Source organism: Hypoxylon trugodes (assembly GCF_022578975.1).
Source record: "Hypoxylon trugodes strain CBS 135444 unplaced genomic scaffold F4822scaffold_7, whole genome shotgun sequence".
Classification (NCBI taxonomy): domain Eukaryota; kingdom Fungi; phylum Ascomycota; class Sordariomycetes; order Xylariales; family Hypoxylaceae; genus Hypoxylon; species Hypoxylon trugodes.
Genome location: NW_026250022.1, coordinates 1,634,905 through 1,658,818, shown reverse-complemented (window position 1 = coordinate 1,658,818; position 23,914 = coordinate 1,634,905). Strand labels below are relative to the sequence as shown.

The 23,914-nt window shown below is 46.3% G+C and overlaps 6 protein-coding genes across 6 annotated transcripts; 3 read left to right on the top strand and 3 right to left on the bottom strand.

Moving 5' to 3' along the window:
- The first annotated feature begins 5,748 nt into the window (after positions 1–5,748).
- F4822DRAFT_319582 (RGS-domain-containing protein) lies at positions 5,749–8,376 on the top strand. Its single transcript, XM_051455445.1, has 3 exons — positions 5,749–6,664; positions 6,805–8,139; positions 8,198–8,376. Exons 1-3 carry the CDS (start codon positions 5,957–5,959, stop codon positions 8,321–8,323), a joined length of 2,169 nt encoding a protein of 722 aa, XP_051312318.1. The 5' UTR covers positions 5,749–5,956; the 3' UTR covers positions 8,324–8,376.
- A 1,100-nt stretch (positions 8,377–9,476) lies between these two features.
- On the top strand, positions 9,477–10,630 carry F4822DRAFT_319578 (uncharacterized protein). Its single transcript, XM_051455444.1, has 2 exons — positions 9,477–9,851; positions 9,919–10,630. Exons 1-2 carry the CDS (start codon positions 9,567–9,569, stop codon positions 10,225–10,227), a joined length of 594 nt encoding a protein of 197 aa, XP_051312317.1. The 5' UTR covers positions 9,477–9,566; the 3' UTR covers positions 10,228–10,630.
- F4822DRAFT_319588 (CDC73-domain-containing protein) lies at positions 10,630–12,489 on the bottom strand. Its single transcript, XM_051455446.1, has 2 exons — positions 11,753–12,489; positions 10,630–11,698 (listed from the first exon to the last, which is right to left on the bottom strand). Exons 1-2 carry the CDS (start codon positions 12,338–12,340, stop codon positions 11,033–11,035), a joined length of 1,254 nt encoding a protein of 417 aa, XP_051312316.1. The 5' UTR covers positions 12,341–12,489; the 3' UTR covers positions 10,630–11,032.
- An 89-nt stretch (positions 12,490–12,578) lies between these two features.
- On the bottom strand, positions 12,579–14,067 carry F4822DRAFT_410421 (TAP42-like family protein). The gene has a single exon (XM_051458765.1). It carries the CDS (start codon positions 13,855–13,857, stop codon positions 12,769–12,771), a length of 1,089 nt encoding a protein of 362 aa, XP_051312315.1. The 5' UTR covers positions 13,858–14,067; the 3' UTR covers positions 12,579–12,768.
- Positions 14,068–14,948: 881 nt separating this feature from the next.
- F4822DRAFT_444911 (uncharacterized protein) lies at positions 14,949–19,891 on the top strand (the record flags this gene model as incomplete). Its single annotated transcript, XM_051463301.1, has 6 exons — positions 14,949–14,973; positions 15,007–15,312; positions 15,375–15,478; positions 15,532–16,503; positions 16,556–18,121; positions 18,173–19,891. The coding sequence occupies 6 exons, from the start codon at positions 14,949–14,951 to the stop codon at positions 19,781–19,783; spliced, it is 4,584 nt and encodes a 1,527-aa protein (XP_051312314.1). The 3' UTR covers positions 19,784–19,891.
- Positions 19,892–20,070: 179 nt separating this feature from the next.
- Positions 20,071–23,594, bottom strand: F4822DRAFT_410415 (uncharacterized protein). Its single transcript, XM_051458764.1, has 3 exons — positions 22,970–23,594; positions 21,607–22,905; positions 20,071–21,552 (listed from the first exon to the last, which is right to left on the bottom strand). The coding sequence occupies exons 1-3, from the start codon at positions 23,076–23,078 to the stop codon at positions 20,447–20,449; spliced, it is 2,514 nt and encodes an 837-aa protein (XP_051312313.1). The 5' UTR covers positions 23,079–23,594; the 3' UTR covers positions 20,071–20,446.
- Positions 23,595–23,914: the final 320 nt, after the last annotated feature.

Genomic DNA, 23,914 nt, shown 5'->3' with positions numbered 1-23,914 from the left:
ATATGCATAGGCAGTGTTATAAGAAGTATCACGAATAAAAAACGGCGCGTAGTAAGCATCATGTGGCGGCTAAAGTGCGGCCAACAAACTCCGAAAGGGGGTGCTTCTGAGGGGACTGAGGGGTGAAGTTGATGAGACATAATGTTACCCACTTCGGCCATGGCTTGTTGCTTGTCTTGATATCAAAATACTTCTTGCTGCAAACCGGGCATGAGGATGATGCATTTTTGTCTCTTCGGGTGAACCATTGCGATATGCGACCCGGAAAAAGCTTGTTGGCTTCTCATATCTATGGTACCTTATAGCAGCATGCTAAGGGAATTACGAGTATATTAATTCACCCCCATCCAATAATACTGTTGGTTCGGGTGAGGCGAAACGCATATTCGGATTATAGTTGCGAAACGCCTCTTTTCCTCGGGGATTATTGTCGTAAACGTATTCTTCGAGAAGGATACCTAGGTAAGGGTTTTGTATGCACGTGAGTCCCCTGCCTTGTTTCGTTATATTAGTTATGGTGCGAAAGTTGGGATCACCATCGCTAAACACGACCAGTCAGCTAAGAAACGTGTTTTGGTAGATCCCTGTGGAGACCTTTGCATATGAAGCAATGTGGGAAATCGAACATCTTCCTGACATGTTACTTAAGAATTGATGAATGACACTGTTACTCCATTTTGCGAGGCAGCATTTTCCTAAAAAGTATTAGTTGATTGTATTTGGCAATCGTCACAAATCCTACGGGGATGTTAGGGCTTAATTTCCCGACTTTGTATTTCTACTAGCCAGGATCGAAATACACTATCAAACGACGAGGACTAGGGCCGTAAGGCGATCGATATGTCAACGATCCCTTGTATGTATGCGTATACGGACCAGTAATAACCGTTTTCAGGGACCGATGCTGTCTTCGTGATTCTATTCTAGAAGCGTTAGAAGCAGTGGAGAGAACTCGCATCGGTTTGGGAGGATTTGGGATCCTTAACTCTGGGAAATTGTAGTATGGCATAGTATAGAATAGTGTATGGCGGTGACCCCGTACTATGGATCGTGGGTTTGATTTCCTGGGTAAGACATCATAACACATACGTTTGCTGCAATCATAATTTAGATATACGAGATCCCTGAACCGTAAGGGCGTTACAGTTACCGAGTGATTGGGGCTGACCATTATGTTGACCGAACCAATCATGTAAACATGATTGCAGTATACAATATCAAATTAGGAAATGGAAAATGAAGTATACTTATGATGCTTTTGTTATGTGTAGTATACCTATTATACTTGTTCGGCGTGTCCTGCTCACGCTCACTTACATATACGCGTCCATATGCTACTGATTTTCACTCCTCAGTGAGGCGTTCTGTGCATAGCCACTCGTCGGGTTTCGTACACCGGAGATTCCGGATAGGTGGGATTTTGATGATATCTTAATTAAGTTGTAAAGCATTGTAACGGCCTTTTTAAAGGATTCCTTTGATTATTTTTTTGGAAATATTAAATCCTATCTTTCGCATGATGGAGGAATTTTCTTTTATTCTTGTTACTCATAGAAGGGGTTTGGAGGCAAATCCCGTAGGTCTTATGGCAGAGTCCTACGCCAATTCCGAGCGTACATGGAAATAAGCCGGGAATAATTAAATGTGAGCATATCAAATTTTTGCGCGATGTTCGGACATAAAGACGTATGGATAGAGATGGTAAACTGTAGCACCTTACTAACTTACTGGGTGTATTACACAACGCGTACGTAGAATATTGAATTTAATTGGTATCGTTGGCTCGAATATCAATCGGGATGCCGCAACGAATGTAAAAGTACCGCTATAGGTACTTGCGTATGCAGTGGCCTATGTAATATGTCGATAGATTAAGTTGCATACACTTGGGTCTTAGAAGAGTCTCCAACTCGCTGACATTACTGTAGTTGTGTAGCCGTGTAGGTTATACAATATCCTGAATCGACCTCGTGCGGCCTTACATCCAGCCATGCAGCGCACTGCCGTGGCCATGCAGCAATATGAACGAGCAGCAAATGGCGCTGTTCCGTTTTGGCACCAGAGTCAATGAACCACATGGCGATCGCACGTGGAACCGGAGCTTATTGGTGCTAGTTTAATGTCTTAACATGCTATGCAGTATCGCACATCGATAGTGGATTTTTTGTGCGAATTGTTACGAATATCCAGCACGGACATCTTGGTGTCATCGATATCGTGGTGCTTCCGTATTAGGTAGGTGTGGGCCTTCGGATCTGGGTTCTATATCTAGTTCATTATACTGTGAGTAAATCTGATACTTGAACTGTCCTAGAGCATTAAATTTCGATGCTTGTGGCGCACCAGGTATGCTAGTACGATCTTATGGAGAAACGAAGTCATGCCATGTTCGTCGAGGTCGGTCTAAGGAGTATAGAATATACTGGGAGTCATCAACTCGGAATCCGTAGGGCGACTCGGAGATCCTGTTAAGTGCCGAGCTCGTCAGCTGCATTTGTACGTTAGTAGTGATATAGGTATATAGATTTATTGTAGCACGAACGCATGGCTCTCTATTACTAGTAAGAGAGCCTGCAGATGAAGCACACAGTGTTCAAGAGATCTACTTTTGAACTGTCTGCATCAAGTCATGCGAAGCCGAAAATGGGTTGGATCGACAATCATACCTGACTCTAGCAGAACTGTAGAACCAGTAAAGTGAAGAGGAGTGTGGCCCTCTTGCAGAAAAGTTCACTATACCAGATCAAGGATAAACGCTTGGTGGTTGGTGAAAGCCATCCCTGACAGCACGTGCAGATCTGTCGGTCTGCCAAATGTGTTGGACAAATCGGGCCACCTGGAGAAAAAACATGCCTGGCATGATTTGAGAGCGGAGTAGAGCTACACTAAAGTGGAGGCGGAAAAGGACCCTGGCCATTGACGAATGTCTGTGGCCGCAAGGGTTTATCTTACTGGGGTGTCATCAAGGAGGGCCGGTGGGCGTCGCTTTTGGCGGAGATGGGGATTTGGGAGAAATGGGGGGTGGTAGCGGGATAGGGAGAAGAAAATAAGGAGAAAAAAATGGGACATATCAACATACATCTCTTCTAACCTACCAGTCTACCTTACCAATACCTACATACATACATATACGTATGTACATCATTCGGGCTCTATTGCCAATTCAGAATTCTTCATACAACTTCCTGCTTTGTCACCGCATACATATGTATCCTACCCTAGTAGCTTAGAAACCCGCTAGGGAAACGAGAGAGCCTATGACGAGGCTGTCTTCCCGCTGTATATGATAAATATCGGGCTCGGCCCTCTCAATTGACTCGATGAGACTAGAAAAGCTCCTTGGATGCGACTAAAGGACGCGAATTATCGGGAATAGAGGATAACCGAAAGTACGTACGCGCAAGTTGGCAAGAACTCATCTTACCCTCGATGTTACCACCGGCATGAGGTAGAAGAATCATTCATTTCCGGACCGCAGCACGTTTTCAGGAGAAAGTATCCGCTTGGTAGTGCGTTACGGCGATGTAGTTTCGCTGCGATACGCATGTTTTACCTGTCTGTGTCTTCTCTGCCAGTTCGTGTAACTCAGATCAGGTGCTTGTTCGTGTTTTGAACGCTGCGGTGTTATGGTTGCTTTCGTTGCTGTTCCTGTTCGACGATCCCCCTTTCAGGTCCTACATTCCATGCAATTTTGGTGGGTGAATGTGTCGTGAGAATATTACATCGAATAGATTGTTGTTGTTGGTTTAGAGAAAGATATTGATGATATATGACAAGTGAGAACTATAATACTCAAATTAAAACCACTATGACTAACTGCCACGTGATAAAATCAATTAAATGACATGTATAGAAGTTACACTATCTATAATAGGGAATAAGGTTTGGAACTTGTACCGAACTAGTGCAAATCCCTACTCTCAATTGAAGGTATTGTAGTACATATGTATGTACTGTATAAAGAGTACTGTACAAAGGTGGCTGGAGAAGAGAGACAATGTATGTGTTCTCGCTAACATTTACAAAATAGGTATGTTAATATATGGATACATTAAATAAAATCATAAACTTGGATTTGTGCGACTCTTTTTTTTTTTTTTCTCTTGTTCTTTTGAGGGGTTTGATGACCCCATTTCCGGTTGAAAACGGTACTTATAGTATCTTGATCAGCTTATGGTATGACTGCAAGTTGTTACCTGCCTAGGCACCCAGGTCATGTACTTGGTGCCCAGCACACGTAAGTTACGGTTATCTACGGAGCCTGAATATACAACCCCTGCTGCATTTACTTAAAAGGGCGGAATTATGAAATCTTCGGACCGGGGGTCTGCTAAGTTGCCTCGTGGCCGCCCCGGCAGTGTAACTAATAACCGTGGTGGTAGTACTAGGTTCAATGCTAGGCCAGGTAGTGTGCTTTAAAATGCATTGGTCGTGTGGATGCAGTGGTACCTACTTCAAATGTTCTTGTGTAGATACATCCATCAGTACTGCTTCATCCCCCCCAATCAGCGTACTGGGTATCGCTAGGTACTGGACCATTTTCAAACGAACGTGCTTCTTCCTTTACGCGCACATGGCAAGCCACGAATTACGGGGGTTCCAACCTCCAACGGCAGGTGGCAGCCCACTTTAGCAGATGCGCTAATATGGAACATCCACTTCAATTGATTCCATCCCAAAATTCTTCACTGGCTTTTTATTACCTACGCTCAGAAACTCAGATCCGAAAGCGGGCATTCCACGTTTGGATTTGTGTTATGTTAGGAAGAGGAGGCATTCCAAATGGGTAGGGCAGACCAAGAATGAGGATATTCTGAGTCACCCGGGGATTTCGAGAAAGGATCGGGGGGTTTTATTTTAGAATATTAATACCTAAACACATATAATCCTTTTTTTTTTTTTTTCACTTATATTAGGTAATTCATAAGGTCTTACACTAGAAGACTTAGAAGACTCTATAGTATTTTCTAGGCCCTAATGGTACGGCAGACTAAATATCACCAATCTAAGAAAATTTCTCTACCTATAACTACGTACATGTATTTCTGTACGTATTCACTCTGTCTACCATATGGCCTCCATATGGTGTCAGGGGTTTTTTAATCTACCTAATCGTGCGCCTAGCCCCTCACAGCGTGGGAACCTAGAATGTACCTGTACCGTCGCGTGTACTGGCCTGTAAGTAAGCCGAACATAGCGGGGCGCGCATGTGGCATCCGCCTACATAGGCAATACCCACTCGTATTATAAGTACTGGAGAAGTATTTATGCAGTTTCGAAATACATGTTCCCACGAGGAAAAGGTACCTCTCCATATTTACGACCCACCTTTTATATACATTTAGGAGTAAGATCTACTAGGCCCTCTAGAACGTTCAACGTTGATGACTGGATTTTTTAGTACAACATGGAATAATCTGTTTTCGTACTCGGTACTTCGTGTTCTAGCGGTAACCCTATACATTTGTAATGTTTTCTCTACTCGTCAGGGATGGGCTGGGTATCTAATGCATGCACCCATCCCGTCAGGCAAATGACTAGAGAGTAAGTACCTGCCCAGGCTGTTCATAGGCGTCGCAGGTACAATAGACTGAATAGGGCATGTACCTTGTTTGACTTTGAGGGCACATCCACGTATGTATATATGTACATATGTACTTTCAAGGGTACATGGTATACATTGGTATTCTTTCTTCGTTCAACCCCCCCGTCCCGCTTCTTAATTGTTTCCATTCTATGCCTTCACATTGGAAACTCCACTCCCTCTCTTCTAGTTCTCTGCATTCTGCACACTCTACTCGACTTTTTTCTTGTCTCCTCTGCCTTATTTCCAAGTTTTTCTTCTAACTAGAAATCGATCAATTATATGATCCCCTAATGTTTTTACTTGGCTTGCCTGTGCCATCCTAGACCAAAACGAAGACTCGTATGTTTCTCACTCTTAAATGGTAGTTTGATGGCTGCAATCTCTCAACCCTCTCAAACAGCATCGCTACCTCACCACGACCACGAGCCTCATAAGCTGTCATCCCACCCAAACCCGAGTAGTAACGCCGAGGTGCATGCAAAATCCCCAAATCAAAATCAAAATCAAACCCCAAACCCAAACCAAAACCCTTCTACCGCCTCTATTAGAAGAGTGACCTATTCCAACAATATTGCTGAATCTACCGCTGCTGATATCTCGATTGTGTCTTCCAACACTTCCCGTCAGCAACCACCAACCTCCTCTACCGGCTCTGCTCCTATCGCTACCACTACTAAGAACCCCAAATCCGGAGGGCTCTTCGCTTTTGCTGCCGCTGCCATTGACAAGATATCTGAGCCTACTATTCGCAGTCGCGCTTCTACGTCTGCTTTAAGTCGCTTGTCGGTTGTGTTAGATTCGCCCACCAGCAGCGAGAATTCCAATTCCGACAGGTCTTCGAAAATTCGTAGCCTCTCAAGCAATTCGTCTTCGCCTTCGACGCCTACCGTTTTGAGTCCTCTGTCTGACGGAAAACGGTCGAGTCAGTTGTCGCTGAAGGACCCCATCTCCAAGCCATACTCTGAGACAGACGCCAGCCGGCCGCCTCCAATTCTGTTGACAGGCTTGGAGAACAAAATGCATCAAACTTCCTCGAGGTTGCTCCGCATGACGGATGACGACCGTCCATTCACTAAGGTGAGTTATAGAAGGTCCCCCTCGTTTCATGCAACGCCGTTTGGTACTTGGGAGCGACTATTCACTTGTATTCATATCTACTCGCAAAAGTTTATAAGTCTATTCTACCACCTAATCGTGTTGCTAATACCATCTCAAAGGACTTTAAGGATTTATTTTCGACTTTGATCGTTAGCTTGCTTCCGCTATCCGCTCACCGAGTGCGATTAACACGAATTGAGCACACATTCTTGTCGGAAGATGCTATTAACAACTTGGGTTCGTTGAAATTCTCCCAGTCGAACCGTATGCCCGACCCAAAGGATCCGTCGCGCATCGTAACGACCACTACAACGACGACATTCTCCATGGCAAAGGATATGGCTAGGTCGATATGTCAACGATTTTTGGATGCTAGGTTCATCGAATCGGCTGATGGTAAAATGCAACAAGTTTACACGATGAAGGGCTCAGTATGGCAATTAACGCCGAAGGGAGTTTGCGTCTTGGACCGCTTCTGCTCAAGAAATGGTATCCAGCAAAGGCAAATCAGTGACCTCATTGCTTTGGGGATGAGTTATCTGTGCATCTTAGAAAGAGACAGTCAAACCGATAAGCTAGTGATGGAGCGAGGGACAATGGAAGTCATTTTTAGGAGAATGATTGGTTCCAATGGTCTTAACATCAAGTCGAGCGTAAGCGCGGCTGACTCGGATTCGTTGAGCGATTATCGTGATGGTCTGACGGGTGTAAAAATGGCCAGCGAGCGCAAGATTGGCGGCAGGACATATAAAGATACGTTCACTGGTAAGGCTTGCTCAGACTGGTTGATGGATTGTTGCACTACCGTGGATCGCCGCGAGACCTACGAGATGGGCACACTATTCGTTCAATACGAGCTCATGGAACCGGTTCAGCACGACCGAATATTTATGGCCAATTCACCCAGCGCCGTCTCATTCCAACCTACCAAAAATGCTATCTACCAATTGACAGCTAAGGGTAGAGATATAATCAGTGGTGGCGCAGGAAGAGGACGCACGTCGGAGAGTGAAGGGATCGTCTCGGCGCGTACTGGAATTGCTAGGGACTCCAATACACAGCGTCTTGATAAGATCCTGAACGACGCCGCGTTACGATTATTATTTCGAGAGAACCTGCGAGAGACGCATTGCGAGGAGAATCTATCCTTTTATTTAGATGTGGATGACTTCGTACACGGTTGCCGCCAAGCGATCAAACAGGCCCAGAAAACTCCTACCTCAACATCGATGGATGGAATCAAGGAGATCATGGCGCAAGCATATGGCATCTACAACGCATTCCTGGCACCGGGCTCGCCTTGCGAGCTGAACATTGACCACCAGCTACGTAACAACCTTGCGACTCGTATGACCAAGGCAGTCGGGCAAGATGTAGCTATGATCGACACGCTGCATGAGGTCACTACTCTTTTCGAAGATGCTCAAAACGCCGTTTTCAAATTAATGGCTAGTGTAAGTTACAGTAGAAGGAAATTAGTTATATTGCGTTGATGGCTGACTTATTCTATAGGACTCCGTCCCGAAATTCTTGCGCAACGCAAAGTATGAACATACTCTGAAGAACTACGACTTCGATGCCATCGTTATAGGTAATCGTGGGCCAGAACGAAGTCAAAGTCAATCCAACCGAAAGTGAAGGAGACGATCGATTGATCGATATTGCTAAACGAGACCTTATGCCTTGACCGAATGCTGTAGTAGACTGCGACCGAGATGGTAGACTCATATTTTTCGGTATCGATTACCGACGATTTATTACCTTTTTTGGCCCCTCGTGACGACGATGCTTCCTAATCGCATCGTTTGTATGCCCAAGCTTAATAACAATCTTTCCGACATATCTTTTTCGACTAAGACTTTCTTTGTTTAACCGGACGGCGTTAAAAGGATAAACCAGCATAGACACCCATCGGCGTTTGAAACCGCACTTCATTGAGTGGCTCATCTGAATTTTTTTACCGTGAACTGCAAATGGATGGAGGCAGCCAGCGTGCATGTTGAGGGTTTCGGCTCAAGATATGGGCCGGTCATACAAGATGATCCCCCCCCCCCCCTTCGATAACGCGAACGTGACGGAAAACTCGGGACGCATCAATAAGCGATCGTTGCCACTAGAGAAACTGGGGTCGGCAATGCTTGGAGGTATTGCGTTGGGAATCTACAGCCTTATAATGATCATGGTGTTTTTCTAGGGAGATAGAGGGCGGGCTCGCGTGGTGACGACCGTGCATCGCCAAAGCATTGCAATCAACAAAGTGTGGATAGGTAGCGATAGAACAGCGGAAGGGTACGTTCGGTCAAACTGTCGGTAACCTGTACATATGATCGGCTGTGTTGAACTAGCCTACTGTCCGCAAAGGTTCTTGAAAATGGAAATCAAAATTTTGAACCAGAGATCCCTTCTGGCCGTAGTACTGATTGGAACGTTGATCTTCTATGTGTTGTGAATCATCCTCGGTTGCAAGCCGCTGTACGAATCTAGAGCCATGGAGTGGAATGAGGAGTCAATGTGGCTTGTAAATGACCTTCTGATGCATTCCAAGACACGAGGGAGGCAATATCAACGGTGTTTTTGTTTTGGATGTCTCTGCATCTGCAACAAACCTATTGGTGGCTGTTGGGTATTGCCTGTCTTATTACAGATTCTCCTGAATTCAGTCAACGCCCTTTGCCCCCTTCTCCCCTTGTGTTCTTTTTAAGACGACTTCATTCCCTCTTTCCGGCCACTTCGTTTTCTTCCTACTGTCTACATACATTCACTTCAATTCCTCGTCGCTCGTTAACCTGTGCCAGTTAATTCCTCGAAAAGATCTTGTCGAGAAACTTTTATCCCCCACATCTTCACTAAAAATTCAAACACCAACACAACATCTACGAAAATGTACACTACATCCGCTGTAGTCGCAACCCTTGCCGCCGTCTCTGGCGTCATGGCTAACAACGTGGCCCCAAGCGCCGGATACCTTGCCTACCCGGCTAAGAACATGACGGCTCCTACTCCCGTCTGGCAATACTACAACATGTCGGTCCCGACGACTGTCGTTGTGCCCGAGTTTACTACCGTCTGCCCTGAGGCCACTACCATGACATGGGGCGGCGTACACTACTCCGCTACTAAGGGACAGACTATCACTGTCACGGACTGCCCTTGCACTATTACCAAGGTAAGCTCTCTTTTGCAGCGATTTATACTGGGGTTTTGGAGAGGAAAACTTATTGACATCCACATAGGCCGTTCAAGTCATGACCTCTTCCCTCTGCGCACCAGGCACCCAACCCACCGGTGCCGCCCCCGCACCTCCGGCCGGCCACCCTAAGGGAGTCCCTGCACCACCCGCGGGTAGCGTCCCAGTCCCTCCGGGTGCAGCTCCCGCCGTTCCTGGCTCGCCTTCTCCCGCAACTCCCAACACGCCCGCGGCTAGCGGTAGCGGTGTTTACCCCGCCCACCCGACAGGTGTCCAAGTCGCAGGCGCTGTCAGGAGTGAATCCGGCATCGCCGCAGCGCTTTTCGCCGCCGTTATGGGTGTTCTAGCTTTGTAAGCAGTCCACCATCAACGTGAGACCTCCATCATCCAGGGAATTTGAACATCCGCTTTTTTGGCACACAAGAAAAATTGAAAAGAAAAGCATAATGTTTATTTAGTTCCATATGTCCAGTTTTCCTTGCGTCATATCATTTTCTGCTGTTCAGTATTTAGAGTTGTTTTGGGAATCGATGTATAACGGGTTGGGTGAGGTTTGGAGGGCATGAGGTTTGGAACGGGCGTTATTGTTGCTATGTTTGAATAAAAAAAATACAATTTTCGGCTGTCCCTGTTTTCTTCGTGCCTGTGCTTGAATCAATGGATTCCTACCTGTGGTTAAGAGGCTCCTTCGTTTGTATCCCTTTTTAAAAGTTTAGCATCTATGTCATATGCTACGCCATGATTTGTTTCGATTGCGACCGTAGAATGCCATTGCCTCGCTTGCTAGGGGTTTTTGCTCCCTGACGAACTCGCTCAGGCCCTGGTTCAGATGCTCTACCCTAATAGTATACATCTGCCTCTCATTCGATGTATTTGCTCATAATTAGCACGCCCATTTTTAACAGCACACTTTATTAGTATGTTCATGGTATCATTTTCGGAGGCTCCATGAGCCCTAGGCTATTAAGACCCTGTTCTATCCAGGGAGACAAGCCTTTTTCGCGCCCTTCCAATAAACGTAAACGCCGTTCGGTGAACCTTTCCTGAGCCAGCTAAATGTGCTAGACGAGCAGACTAAGTAATGCGGACCTTTTGGCCTCTAGTGATACATGTATAGGAATTACAACATCGACACCCAGGTAGGCATATGGAATCATGCTTCATATCGACGAGGGAGCCTGGTCTCGTCTCCAGCCCTTGCTTCTCATGTTGCTCTCAATGGTCTTCCATATTTGCTCGACAATCTCACGGTCTCTCCATCGGCTCGAATCTATCGGGTTATGAGTCGATTCCTTCCAGGGATCAATTCCGACACTTAGAACCCTGTGTCCCCAGTTGCGTACAGCTTCGGGTGGCTGATCGTTTCGCCAACCAACGTAGATACCAGGAATGTGCTTGAAGAGCTCGCCGGGGTTACTCCACTTGTAGTTCTTGAATTGCCAGCTCTGACCCGTCGTGAAAACGGCAACTACACGACTCCAATACTCCGGCTTGAATTGCTCGGGACCTTCGACGAGGACAAACCTCATAGGTCGGTTCGGGTCGATGTCCTTCATTAGGCGGTTGATGTGTAACATACTTGCACCCGTGCTGGAACTAGCAGATAACGAGTTGGAAGGTACAAATTGACCGCCCTCGAGGAAGGACTTGATGTTCGTCATGCGAAGGAGGGAAGAAGCGGAGGGCGAGAGTAGGATAATCGGGTCGGGTCGTCGCGGTTTCTTGTGTGACGGTAATGTGGTATTAGTGGGTGCAGTCGAAGCTGGCGCCTGAGATGACTTTTTAGACATAAATGGTGCTGCGAATTTACGGACGTGGGAAAAGTCCTGCAATTAGATGAGTTAGTTCCCCTCTGGCGAAAATAGAGTCAATAGACCTACCGTAGGTTTAATTCCTCGGAGCACGCTGTTTCGGTCGCCCATCTTGCGCTCGCTATTGTAGATAACCGCCAATCTAGGGTCTAGCGTACCCTTCCCAGATCTTCCTAACTTCGCGCCGATGGCGGGAGCAGCTGCACCTTTCGACGCCAACGCAGCGGCCGCAGTAGACGTCGAGCCATCTTTGTCGCCGGCGAGAGGTTTTATGTACTCGCATTCTTCACTAGCACCTTCCAACCAAGTAATCAAATCAAGTCGCTCGACAAAGGCAAGCATCCTAACCTGGCCCTTGTCTCCGAGTTCCTCGTTGAGCTGCGATACCGAGGTATTGTACTCGGGAATCGCGACCTCGCGTTTCAACCAGGCGAAGTAAATACTTCGCAAGTCGACGGGTGTGTCATTGGATGTGAACCGGGTCTGTGTGTCAATCGGGAGGGCGAAATGAGAGGGTGTCGAGAAGGTAAGATGTGTCGCTTGCGATAGAGGAACGGTTCCAGCTGAACTGTCGCTGGACGCGGTGGGCGAGATTGCGCCGCCAGACGCGATGGACTGACGAAGCAGAAGAAGAGGATCTTGCTCTGCGGACGCCATTGTAATGAGCGTCTAATCCGGACGAACTACCGTTAATAAAGTGTCTTCGGGATGACGGAAGTTGTTGAATTGACGCCGAGAGTAAATTAGGATAAGAAGCTGAGAAAATAATCGAAGAAGCTTCGCAGCCTTAGAGCTCTGAATTAAACTCGGGCGGCGTTGGTAGGTACAATCAAGGCCCCTGCTTGTATCTACGCTAGTGCATACTGAGACTAGTCTACTTAGTACCGTGGTTATCTCCTTAACGAGTGTATTACTATGCAGATATCGGTATTTTGAATTGTTCATGCAGGTATCCGTATTTCACTCCCTGGGTCTCAGGTAGGTGCCTTTGAGATAAATTAACATTGTACATGATAATACTTGTATTGAAAGATCAAAACATGGTGAGTTTGCAGGACCATTCTGATTAAGTATCTATCACCTGCTTAACCTCTATTCAAGGTGTTTCCACTACCTCGAGGATTAGCCTCCTTAAATTCATCCCACTCCCTAGCTTTCATCGTCTCAGCATCTGCTTTCTCCATATCATCTTCATCCGGTTCTGGTCGCCTGAAACTGGCCTCTCCTCCGCCCTCGATGATACCTCCACGTCTTCGCTCCTCCTCTAGATATTCGTCGATGGACATGGTCGGAAGATTGTGGCCAGGACGGAATACACCATTTCGAAGATCTTGGCGGTTAGATGTAAGTGTGAATGGTCGTAAAGGCTTTCCTTCTCTACTAAGAAGTGGACCATTGGTTCGTGACATTAAACTATTCAGGGGCGCGTCCAGCCTATCTGAGTAGCCGTCTGATCCAGATGGTCCCCTGCGTCGCCGCTCATCGTCTTCAACCGTTGTCGCCTGTGGCATCAAGGGGATTGGGGCCTGAGCTAATATTTCCATCTCTCGATTGATACCCTCTAGGCCTTGAAATGCCATGTGTGTGCAGAAGGAAATATTTGTGAGATATAGCTCACGAACAGCTTCTTCATCTCCTCCGTCTTCTAGGTAGCGCGGGGAGCTTCGCATGTACTCCAGCTTGTTCTTCAACTCCTTTTCCGCCTTGAAGTTAGCAATTTTAGCATTCCGTCGAGCTGCTGGATCTGTTGTGGATATAGTAGAGAAGGTAGCGGGATCCTCATTGTATTCAGTAAAAAGCTTGCTGTCTGACGCCGACAATATTGAATAATTGTCGAGAAGATGAAGAAATTTCTCATAAACTTCCCGAGTGGTATTTAGCGCGGTTTTCCTTTCTAGAGGTGACTTTGTTGAGACCTTCTGAAGCAACTCAGCCATGCGGTAGCTGACTAGTAAATAAGGGAGGTCTGATGTAGAAATATCCTCGACACTCTCATTAGGACTAAACAGGGCGACCTTGTTGATGATTTGGGTGCATTCCTGGTAAAGCTCTAGCGCCTCGGCTAGATCCTCACGATAGGTAGGTGAGTTCGCCTCGTAAGTACCTTCTAATGCTAATCGCTTGAGCTCAGCGGCTTGGAATACTGCTTTCAACGTTCTCGGTTCCTCACTCATTGTGACGATATCATCAGTAGCGAGACAAACGGTATAAGGCGCACCTGAAAGTTGATAGATGATGGGTTTATCGAAATAAAGTGTGAAAGGGCGAGAAATCGTGTATGACAGAATAAAGTGCCTGTTGAAAAGGTTACCTAGGAGGTACTAAGTAGACTCTAGGCCTGGAGATTAGGTATCGCACCTTCTATATTTCAGGCGTGGATGCAGAGAGGGACGTACTAGTGAGATCATAGCAGGGGCGCACCAGTAACCCGGAAAAGCATTGCTAATCCTGAAGTGGGGCTTCCATACCTTATATACGCATGCTACCCTAAAATCAATACCGAATTCGTATATCCGATTATTGCAAAGTTGAAATAATAGAAAACAGCTTGGAAACACCAGGTTTTGCTCACGAACTTCTTCGTCTCTAAAATCATTTTTATACGATAATGCTATGATTCTACGTTTTTTTTTTTTTTTTTTTTTTTTTTTTTTCGCCAGAAATGATAATTCGTATTATAATTCGTATCGACTTCAAAATCTTTGCCTAAGTATATTCATGCTAAACCAACTCCTCCATGTTCTATTTTGCGATGCGAAAATTTGTCGCCATGGATGGATATTCAAGTATTGGCTCGCTCGAGTCGGGATCGAACGTGTACCATCATAAGATTGGTCGGCCTTTGGAATACAGCAAGCATAACTTAAAATTATACCTCTGTATTGCAGCACGCGCTTTCCTTTACATTCGGATGATGATTGCCTTAACCAAATATCTGGATTGGATGGTTGAAGTTGCGGAAGGTGCAAACACCGCGACTGCTTCAAAATACCGCCGAACCAACTAAGTTCTTCGACTTCTCGCACCTTGATCTAAAAATCTAAAATATTAACGGCTACACCATAACAAATTAATCAATGGATCATAATCTCCTCTTCACCGTACATTTGACTCTTTGTAGCTTCCTCAACTCCAAAGCTTTTAGACTGGGCATCCATCTGCCTGCTGTAACCTTCATCTCACTTCTATCTCTCATTTATCGCTCCTAGTAGCGGTGTAGACATAGTCTCCTATGCATACGGTCGTCCGTGGGCAATAATCCAATATGTCGTCGACGATTATTTTTAAAAGTGTCCAATTTGAACCTAATGCACCTCATACAGATCCCGAAGAGCCGTCAGATGCTGACAATGATTCCGACACAGACAACGATGACTCTCCTAAGGAGCTCATTCAACCCCAAGGAACGGCACGAAAAGTGATTGACAATACGCAGTTTACGCAATTCATGAAAGATCACCAACAAAAAATATTCGGCTCCATCCCGGCCATGAAGGATGAAGCAAAGTCTATGCATTTTCTTGTACGGGAGGCGGAAAGTGAGAATATCATCTCAAGCCCGAGAGAATACCAAACCGAATTATTTGAAAGAGCTAAACAAAAAAATATCATCGCCGTCCTAGATACTGGTTCGTTACCCCGAATATGACTGGTGCCGGTTGGGCTTGGAGCTTACATGGAAACAATTTAGGAACTGGCAAGACGCTTATTGCCGCTCTTCTACTCCGTCATACCATTGAGCAGGAGCTTGAAGACAGGAGTGCTGGCAAACCACCTAGAATTTCCTTCTTTCTGGTTTCTAGTCTCTCATCACACTATTATTGTTGCGGGTACTAACGCGTGCGTAGGTCGATAAAGTTGCATTAGTTCTTCAACAATATGAAGTCCTAAAAGCTAATCTTGATCATCCTGTCAAACGGTTTCATGGCGATGCTGGAGGGTTTTCCCTCGGCTATGATGACTGGCAGCAAAGGATAGAAGAAAACATGGTTATTGTTTGTACGGCAGATATTCTCCTTTCATGCCTCCACCATTCGTTCATCAAGATGGAACGTATCAACCTCCTAGTCTTCGATGAAGCTCACCACACCAAGAAGAATCACCCATACGCCAGAATCATCAAAGACTTTTACGCAATATTAGAGGAAGGCGATCACATACGACCCAGGATTCTAGGCATGACCGCGTCCCCCGTAGACGCCAAAACAGATGTGACTTCCGCCGCCGCCAAGCTTGAGGGACTTTTACATAGCGAAATAGCTACCGTGGCAGATTTCTCGGTCTTCGCCAAGTCATCCATCAACAGGCCAACAGAAAGTGTGATTAAATACAGCATGCCACAGGAGCCCTTTGAAACTCCTCTCTGGCATAGGTTATACAAAATGGTCGGCCAAAACGAGGTCTTTAAAAGGCTGTTTACCTACTCTAGAAATTGTACTACAGAGATGGGTCGGTGGTGTGCAGACCGACTCTGGAAATTATGCTTAACAGAGCAAGAAACCCATAAATTAGAGGCGAAAACCGAGAGAAACTTCATGGATAGAAGAGTGCAGGCACCTATTGCTGCTCTTGATGTGGAGAGGTTTGCGGTTCGGGAGGCATGCCGAATGGTAGCCAACCATATATTACCTGAGCCCCGGAAAGATCCTCTCTACTTGTCCAACAAAGTTGAATCACTCATTGAGACACTGCAGGAGCACTTTGACCCATCTAGCGACAAGTGCATCATATTCGTGGAACAACGCCTTACTGCGTTGTTGCTCGCTGACCTTCTCAAACATCCGAGTATTGATATGCCTTATATGAAGGTTGGCATGTTGGTGAGCAGTCTCAAGTTAGGTAAAAACTGTACCATTGCTAACGAAGAAGCAGTTAGGGGTGGGTAACGACTCTGGAGAAATTGGCATGAGTTTGAAAGACCAATTTGTGGTTATGCACCGGTTTCGAAACCGCGATCTAAACTGCATCTTCGCCACCAGCGTTGGCGAAGAAGGTATCGATATCCCCGACTGCAATATCATCATTCGTTTTGATCCTTGCAAAACCATGATCCAATACATTCAGTCGAGGGGTCGGGCACGGCGCAAAGACTCTAAGTTTTTCCACATGATTGAACGCTCTAATCAAGGACAGCTCCAGTCTGTCTTTGACAACGAAGATAGCGAAGCGCGACTTCGTAAGTTTTATAATACGTTATCGGAAGACCGACTCCTTACTGGTAGCGATTACAACATGGACTACTTCCTATCTCGGGAGAAGAGCCATCGCACATACATTGTACCTTCGACGGGCGCGAAATTGACTTATAAAATCAGCCTTGTGATCCTGGCCAACTTTGTCTCCACTCTACCACGACCATTAGATGCCATCTATACTCCAGATTACATAGTGAGGACCATTGGACGAGAATTTCAGTGTGAAGTTCTTCTTCCAGACTCCTCCCCTATCAAAAGTGCTATTGGGCAACGTGCTGACTCCAAACAAGTCGCTAGGTGCTCGGCCGCTTTTGAGATGTGCCTCCTATTGAAAAAGAAGAAATACTTAGACGATTATTTACAGTCGACGTTCACTAAAAAGCTTCCTACTATGCGCAATGCACATTTGGCTATTAGCTCGAAGAAGCGAGCTGAATATCCCATGCGCACCAAGCCTCGGATATGGGAGAACCGAGGTATGCCGACAAGGTTATTTATAACAGCATTGAGGATGGTTTCCCCAGAAGCCATGGGGAGAGCTTCAAGGCCGCTGGCTATTCTCACCCGGGAACCTCTCCCACAGATAGCAAGGTTCCCTCTATTTTTCGATGACCAGCGTTCCTCGGATGTGGAATGTGTGTCCTTGACCTGTGCCTTCGAAACAACGCCAGAACAAATTGAGCAGCTCACTCATTTCATGCTCAGGATATTTGATGATGTATTCAGTAAGGAGTATCGTTCGGAGCCAGAGAAGATGCCTTACTTCATCGCGCCCCTTATACATGGCCACAAATTTGACTTCGCTCGTATTAGTGAGAATACCCACAGTTTAATCGACTGGGAGTGTCTCTCAGCGATTCAAAATTCTCCAAGGTCTCTTGATTGGGAAAATCAGCCTGATGAATTCTTCGAAAGGAGGTATGTTGTCGACCCCCACGACGGCTCACGTAAATTCTATACAACTCGCCGCCGTAAGGACCTCAAACCGACCGACCCGGAGCTCCCTGGGGTTCCCAAGAAACAGGGGAATAGGAGAGTTACACGGGAGTCATCAAAGGACATTTGGAACTTCAGTATCAGTTTATGGTCGAAGTCGCGCGCTAAATTGGTGATGCGTGATGACTTACCCGTCGTGGAAGCTGAATATATTCCACTCCGACGAAATCTCCTAGACGAGCTCGACAAGCCCGTGGATGTGCAAAGAAGATGTTTCATAATCTTCGAGACTTTGAAGTTGTCCGCAGTAAGTTATCCATATTGCCGTTTGCTGGGATTCTGAGACTAATAGACTTAGTTACCTGTAGATATAGTCGCTATGGCGTACAATTTACCGGCCACGATATATCGAATAGAGACCAGCCTTATCGTACTAGAAGCTTGCGAGTCTCTGTCTCTAAACATTCGACCTGATCTTGCCCTTGAGGCGATGACTAAGGATAGCGACAACACTGAAGAACACTCAGAAGAGCAGGTCAATATCCAACGAGGCATGGGGGAGAACTATGAGCGTCTTGAATTCCTCGGCGACTCATTTTTGAAGATGAGCACGACAATTGGTCTATTTTCCCAGATTCCAGATAGCAACGAGTTCGAGTACCACGTCAACCGCATGGTACTCATTTGCAACAAGAACCTTTTTAATAATGCGCTCGAACTAAAACTCGAGGAATCAATCCGTTCTAAGGGATTTAACCGACGAACGTGGTATCCAGACGGTCTTGATCTACTCAGAGGCAAGCAGAATACTAGCATTCAGGGGAAGAAGGGTGCTGGTCGAGGAGTTCACAACCTGGCAGATAAGTCAATTGCTGACGTCTGTGAGGCACTCATTGGGGCATCTTATTTAACAACGTATGAACAGGGTAGTTTTGACTTGGCTATCCAGGCCGTGACGAAATTCGTCAACCATAAAAACCACAAGATGATGGAATATGGGGACTACTACGCGGCGTATGAAGTTCCGGAATGGCAAAGCGCTGAACCTACAGCCGTTCAGCGGGATGTAGCCAAGCAGATCGAAGCAAAACTTGGTTACAAGTTCACTTATCCACGTCTGCTACGTAGCGCCTTCATGCACCCATCATATGGCACAATTTACGAGCGCATCCCAAACTATCAAAGGCTGGAGTTTCTCGGCGATTCATTGCTCGATATGGTTTGCGTCGACTTCCTGTTTCACCGATATCCGGGTGCAGATCCGCAGTGGCTGACTGAACACAAAATGGCCATGGTGTCGAATCAATTTTTAGGTTGCCTTTGCGTCTCCCTCGGTCTGCAAAAACACATGCTTTCTATGACCACTAGTCTACAAAATGAAATTACAGAATACGTGATCGTGATAACGGAGGCTCGTCAAAAGGCGGAAGAAGACGCCGAGTCTGCTAATCTCGGACGTGCAGCATACGCGAAAAACTTTTGGGTCGAAGTGCAAAAACCACCTAAAGCGCTCCCCGATCTCGTGGAGTCGTACATCGGCGCCCTCTTCGTCGACAGTAAATTCAACTATGGCCAAGTCCAGCGCTTCTTTGAAACGCATATTCAACCATATTTTGAGGACATGCATCTTTACGATACGTTCGCCAACCGACACCCGGTTACGTTCTTGGCGAATATGCTATCGCTGCATTTCCGCTGTGCAAACTGGCGTCTCATGATCCAGGAAATCGGCATGGAGGATGCACCAATAGGCCATTCGCAAGTGCTTTGTGGCGTTATGATCCATGGTCAGGTCCGCGAACACGCTACCGCTAGTAGTGGTCGATCGGCCAAGATTGCGGCTGCGAAGAAGATCATGAAGAGGTTGGCGGAGATAAGTGTGGAGGAATATAAGAAGGAACACGGATGTACCTGCTTGCCCAAGGATGTTGAGAATTCGGATCTCCTGGAACATGCTACGGCTATCTAAGGAGGAGGACACCGGAGGATATACCCACAAAGGTGCATATTGACGCTTTTAAAAGCTTACGTGTAATGATAATGTAGCCGTAAATAACCACGAAATGCGAAGATTTTAAGGAAAAAGAAGGCGTAGAAATGTCTTTCGTGACGCAATCGTACTACTAGTACCCCGCGCCTGCGATAGACCGGTCTCCGAGCGTCCCTAGAATAGAGGGATTTAAACAGCGACATGTATGTCTCACATTTAATCGTCATCTCCTAGAAGTACGCGGCCTACATCATGATAACATGATAATGGGAAGTAGTGTGAATGTAGATTAATATAGTAAATGACTTATCCGTAAGTAGATGACCGAAATTGTAATCAGATTACCGCCACCCTTCATAATCAAGGCATGACCCCATCATGCCTCACTACCTAATAATCCTGTCCACAGCGTCGGGGTATAAAACGCACTCGAGCCTCGCCGGGCCTGGAGTGAACCTAGTTCCATACGCCAAACGTGTCAAACCATAACAAAAATCATTAAAATCATACGCGTACTCTGAGGAGAGATGCTTTCGCAGGGTAATAGGGGGATAGAGGTGCTGTGAAAACCTCTTAACATGTGGGTGTGCGACACAAGCTGCTGTGCTACTTCATCGGTGTTTTCAATGATTTCTCATCATATCATGACTCCACATCCGCATAACTGAATGGGTCATCCAACCCAATTCTTGGGTAACGGATGTCAGCCGCCCTTCCTTTACCTTTTGCCTTGCGCGGTAGTACGCCACTCGCACGCTGCTTTGCCTTGGCTTCCCTACGAAGCACGGCAACCCTACCGGCATCAGGATACTCCGAGCCACCTTCTCTAATAGGCTCGGCGACGTCTTCATACCGCCGTCTACCGCTATAAGAATCGTGCTGAGATGCACCCGAGCGTTTCAAAGGAATGTCGAAATTTAGATCCTCTTCGGAGTCGTATTCTAACTCTGAGGTATCGTCATCCTCTGAATCGGTATAGTTCAAGATTGGCTTTCGAAAACGAGATGATCTTGGCAGAGATGTATACGGCAGGGACCGGCTCGAGTACTGGTATTCTCTGGTGTGAGGTAGCTCCTCAAGGCTAGGAGTGCTGAAGCTAGCTAAGTTATAAGAGCCTCTAAATGCAGAGAGCGTCTTTGTTCGCTCGGATGGAGAAGACTCTGTTTTCGGTAATGCTGCATCGAATAGTCCAGGAAGTCCTGGTAGTTGCGAACCCTCAAATCCGTAACCATGGAAAAGCAGATCCTTCTCGAATTCGCACTCGGGACGTTGAGGGGCTTCAAAGGAATCAACCGACAACGCGTCTTCCTCCAAAGTCAAATCTGTGGAACGCCTTCGCCGACCGGAATTAGCAAGAGATCCTGCTAATGTATCGGGGTCGACTTCTTGGTACGGTGACTCGTCAATTTCAAGTTCCGACTGACTTTCCGTTTCCATGCGTTCGTCCCCAGGCGATAAAGGCGCCTGGCCTGAATCCATAGTTTTTGACAGTAGTACATGAGGTGCAAGGTCCACTGAAGTGTTTGTAGTATGTCCGGATTGCGGCCTAAAGGGATTCGAGCTCATTGTTGAACCCGCCGTCTCGGAGGTCAATGACCAGCGGCGAATGCTACTACCCCTTTCTGGAACAGTGTCTGTAATCCCAGAGCGCTTGCTACTCTTCGCGGACATGGAAGCAATGCTTCGATTATGATCACGATGCATTAATTCGTCTTTACTATTAGGACGACTCCGATTCGACTTCAGCTCTATAAAGCTTGTCAGTAAAGAAAGCATCCGACGATGAAACTGAGGCCACATACTGTAAGTTTCTATGGGTTGTAGCGGTGGCAATTCGTAGAATGCATCGCGAATACCGGGGACCGTCCCATGGTGGCGCCTCATAGAATTGCGATCATTTTCCCCTCGTAAGCTCTCTTCTGCGCTAGGTAGACCAATTTCAGAAACCGGCTCCCTGCGACTGGAAGATGGAAGAGTTTGTATGCTCCCTCTCTTTAATGGCTGGTTGGTGCTAGTTGGAGAAATATTTGAGAGGGTCCTGCGCCGAGAGGGATCCTTTGGCGATTGATACTGAGGCTCTCGCTTCGAAGGGACATAATTAGGATCGGCGTGTGTATGGTACGAACTGTCGCTGTCTATTTCCTGCTCATACCCCGAGGTTGGGTGGGTTTTCCTCGGCGATTGAACTGGCTTAGTTTCCGTAGATAAACTGTATTCGTGATCTCCCCTAGCCATAGAATGCGTCCCTTTTCGGGGAGAGTTAGGGAGGTAGTCAGAATTTACACCTTTATTGTCCTTCCTTATAGGAACATTTGGTATGTCCGAGGAGGAAGGGGGAACAAATGAATGCAACGATTTCCGACGGGGAGCTCTCTGCGTTGGTTTCACAGTGTCGCGAGGTAATTGCAGTGGCACCATCCTAGGGAATGCTTCATCATTTTTAAAAGAGGCCGGCTTACTCTGCGACGCAGATATCATAGTATGCCTTTTCCTTGACGATCGCGGTCCATCGACGACTTCGTCGGCGTCTCGAAGGTCAATAGTGGGAACCTCGGCATGAGATTCTTGGGCTTGCACAGAGCCGAAAGCAAACCCGTTCTCGCGAATATTACGATCCGCGACATCTTCATCATAGTCTTTGGTGCCAGTGGCTCTGACACGACCATAGAAGTTGGCTGGCTTGATTGACGATTGAGCATCTAAGAGGTCGACAAACCTCCTCGTTGAGCCGGAATCGCCACTAAATATCGAAGAGTTACGGTCGCGATTAAATTTTGGAGAAGGTGCAGTATAAATCAGATTATTATTCAAGATATCGTCGTTGCGTTCATCTGATATCTTCGAAGGCAGTTTGTAAGGACCATGTCGCTTTTTGGGAGGTTCTCGCAGTCGTGGTTTTGTTATGGTACTTGATTGGGATTTAGGTCGAGCCGATCCTTGGTTGGTAGGCGCTGTACTTGGACGATCGGCCAGTCGGGGGACCACAGGAGGCGGTGCGGAAACATCATTCAGATGGTTGAGATGAGTTTCTCTCAAATGTGGATGAGATTTTTGGAACTTCTCCAATATGCTGGGTCCATTGCCGGCTACCGGATAGGTGCCTTGAGTGAAATATGTCAGTTCGGAGATTTACCAGATTACTGGGTGGGAAAGCTCGGTTCATACCACAAATGGGAGGACTGGCGGCTATCGTCTCGTCGTACGCTTGTGCTTTGAGATCATCACCCAGATCATTGACGGGGGACTTCTTTGACAAAAAACTCAACCAGCCCATCTTGAGAATTCAAGTATCCATATGCGATATAATAAATTCCGGGCCCATAGAATCTCTTTGTAAATAGTTATCCCTTACTTCTCTTGTTTCTGTACTTGTTTTACGTGAACGCGGGGTTTCATTGGTCGGATAAATAGAATATGTCTGTAGTTACATGTAATAGATGGTAAAATGATAAAACTAGAAATGAAAAATAGATTACGAATTATAAGAAAATATAGTCAAATTTAGGTGAGCAATGGCATGGGATAGCAAAGAGAAGGGAAAGAAAAAGAGTAAAGGCGATAGGAACAATGAACGTGGTGGAGGACTAAAAAAGGGTTGGAAGAGAGAGAAGAAGAGGTTTTGAGCAACATAAAAACGAAAAGCAAGAGTCGGAAGTAGAGAGGTGCCAGGGTACCTTGGTAACTTTAAGGCTGAATGAAAGAGACTTTATTAGGTGATATGGATATTCGTGTACTACATGGATTCAAGGATTTAGTTTAATCAACTGGCATAGGCACTGTAGTAAACTTCGTTGATTAAGGTAGTAACTACGGAGTAGACTTCAAAATCTGCAGCTAACATAACTCTGCAGGTCGTACCTTGCGTTTGTATTTTGATTCCTTTTTTTTTCTTCTTCGATAGCCCGCGATAGTCCCACTCTACCCCCTTGTAAGACCCCACACACCTCCCCTGATTGTCTTCTTGAATTCTCATTGGTTGTTAAAACGTACTCGGTTGCGAAACCATGGAACGACGCCCAGCATCTATCCCTGCCGCCATGAGCCGGTGCAGCTAGCCGTCATCACTCCGAGTACATGTGTCGTTTACAAGTTGTTTATGTGTTTATGAAG

What these genes read in the sequence shown, in the direction of transcription:
- F4822DRAFT_319582 (XM_051455445.1), top strand. Translation starts at nt 5,957, where the DNA reads ATGGCTGCAATCTCTCAACCCTCTCAAACAGCATCGCTACCTCACCAC. An exon ending in ACGACCGTCCATTCACTAAG is followed by an intron (nt 6,665 to 6,804) that starts GTGAGTTATAGA and finishes ACCATCTCAAAG; the next exon opens with GACTTTAAGGATTTATTTTC. An exon ending in TTTTCAAATTAATGGCTAGT is followed by an intron (nt 8,140 to 8,197) that starts GTAAGTTACAGT and finishes CTTATTCTATAG; the next exon opens with GACTCCGTCCCGAAATTCTT.
- F4822DRAFT_319578 (XM_051455444.1), top strand. Translation starts at nt 9,567, where the DNA reads ATGTACACTACATCCGCTGTAGTCGCAACCCTTGCCGCCGTCTCTGGC. An exon ending in GCCCTTGCACTATTACCAAG is followed by an intron (nt 9,852 to 9,918) that starts GTAAGCTCTCTT and finishes ACATCCACATAG; the next exon opens with GCCGTTCAAGTCATGACCTC.
- F4822DRAFT_319588 (XM_051455446.1), bottom strand. Translation starts at nt 12,340, where the DNA reads ATGGCGTCCGCAGAGCAAGATCCTCTTCTTCTGCTTCGTCAGTCCATC. An exon ending in TCCGAGGAATTAAACCTACG is followed by an intron (nt 11,699 to 11,752) that starts GTAGGTCTATTG and finishes ATCTAATTGCAG; the next exon opens with GACTTTTCCCACGTCCGTAA.
- F4822DRAFT_410421 (XM_051458765.1), bottom strand. Translation starts at nt 13,857, where the DNA reads ATGAGTGAGGAACCGAGAACGTTGAAAGCAGTATTCCAAGCCGCTGAG.
- F4822DRAFT_410415 (XM_051458764.1), bottom strand. Translation starts at nt 23,078, where the DNA reads ATGGGCTGGTTGAGTTTTTTGTCAAAGAAGTCCCCCGTCAATGATCTG. An exon ending in CGCCAGTCCTCCCATTTGTG is followed by an intron (nt 22,906 to 22,969) that starts GTATGAACCGAG and finishes ATTTCACTCAAG; the next exon opens with GCACCTATCCGGTAGCCGGC. An exon ending in ACAACCCATAGAAACTTACA is followed by an intron (nt 21,553 to 21,606) that starts GTATGTGGCCTC and finishes CAAGCTTTATAG; the next exon opens with AGCTGAAGTCGAATCGGAGT.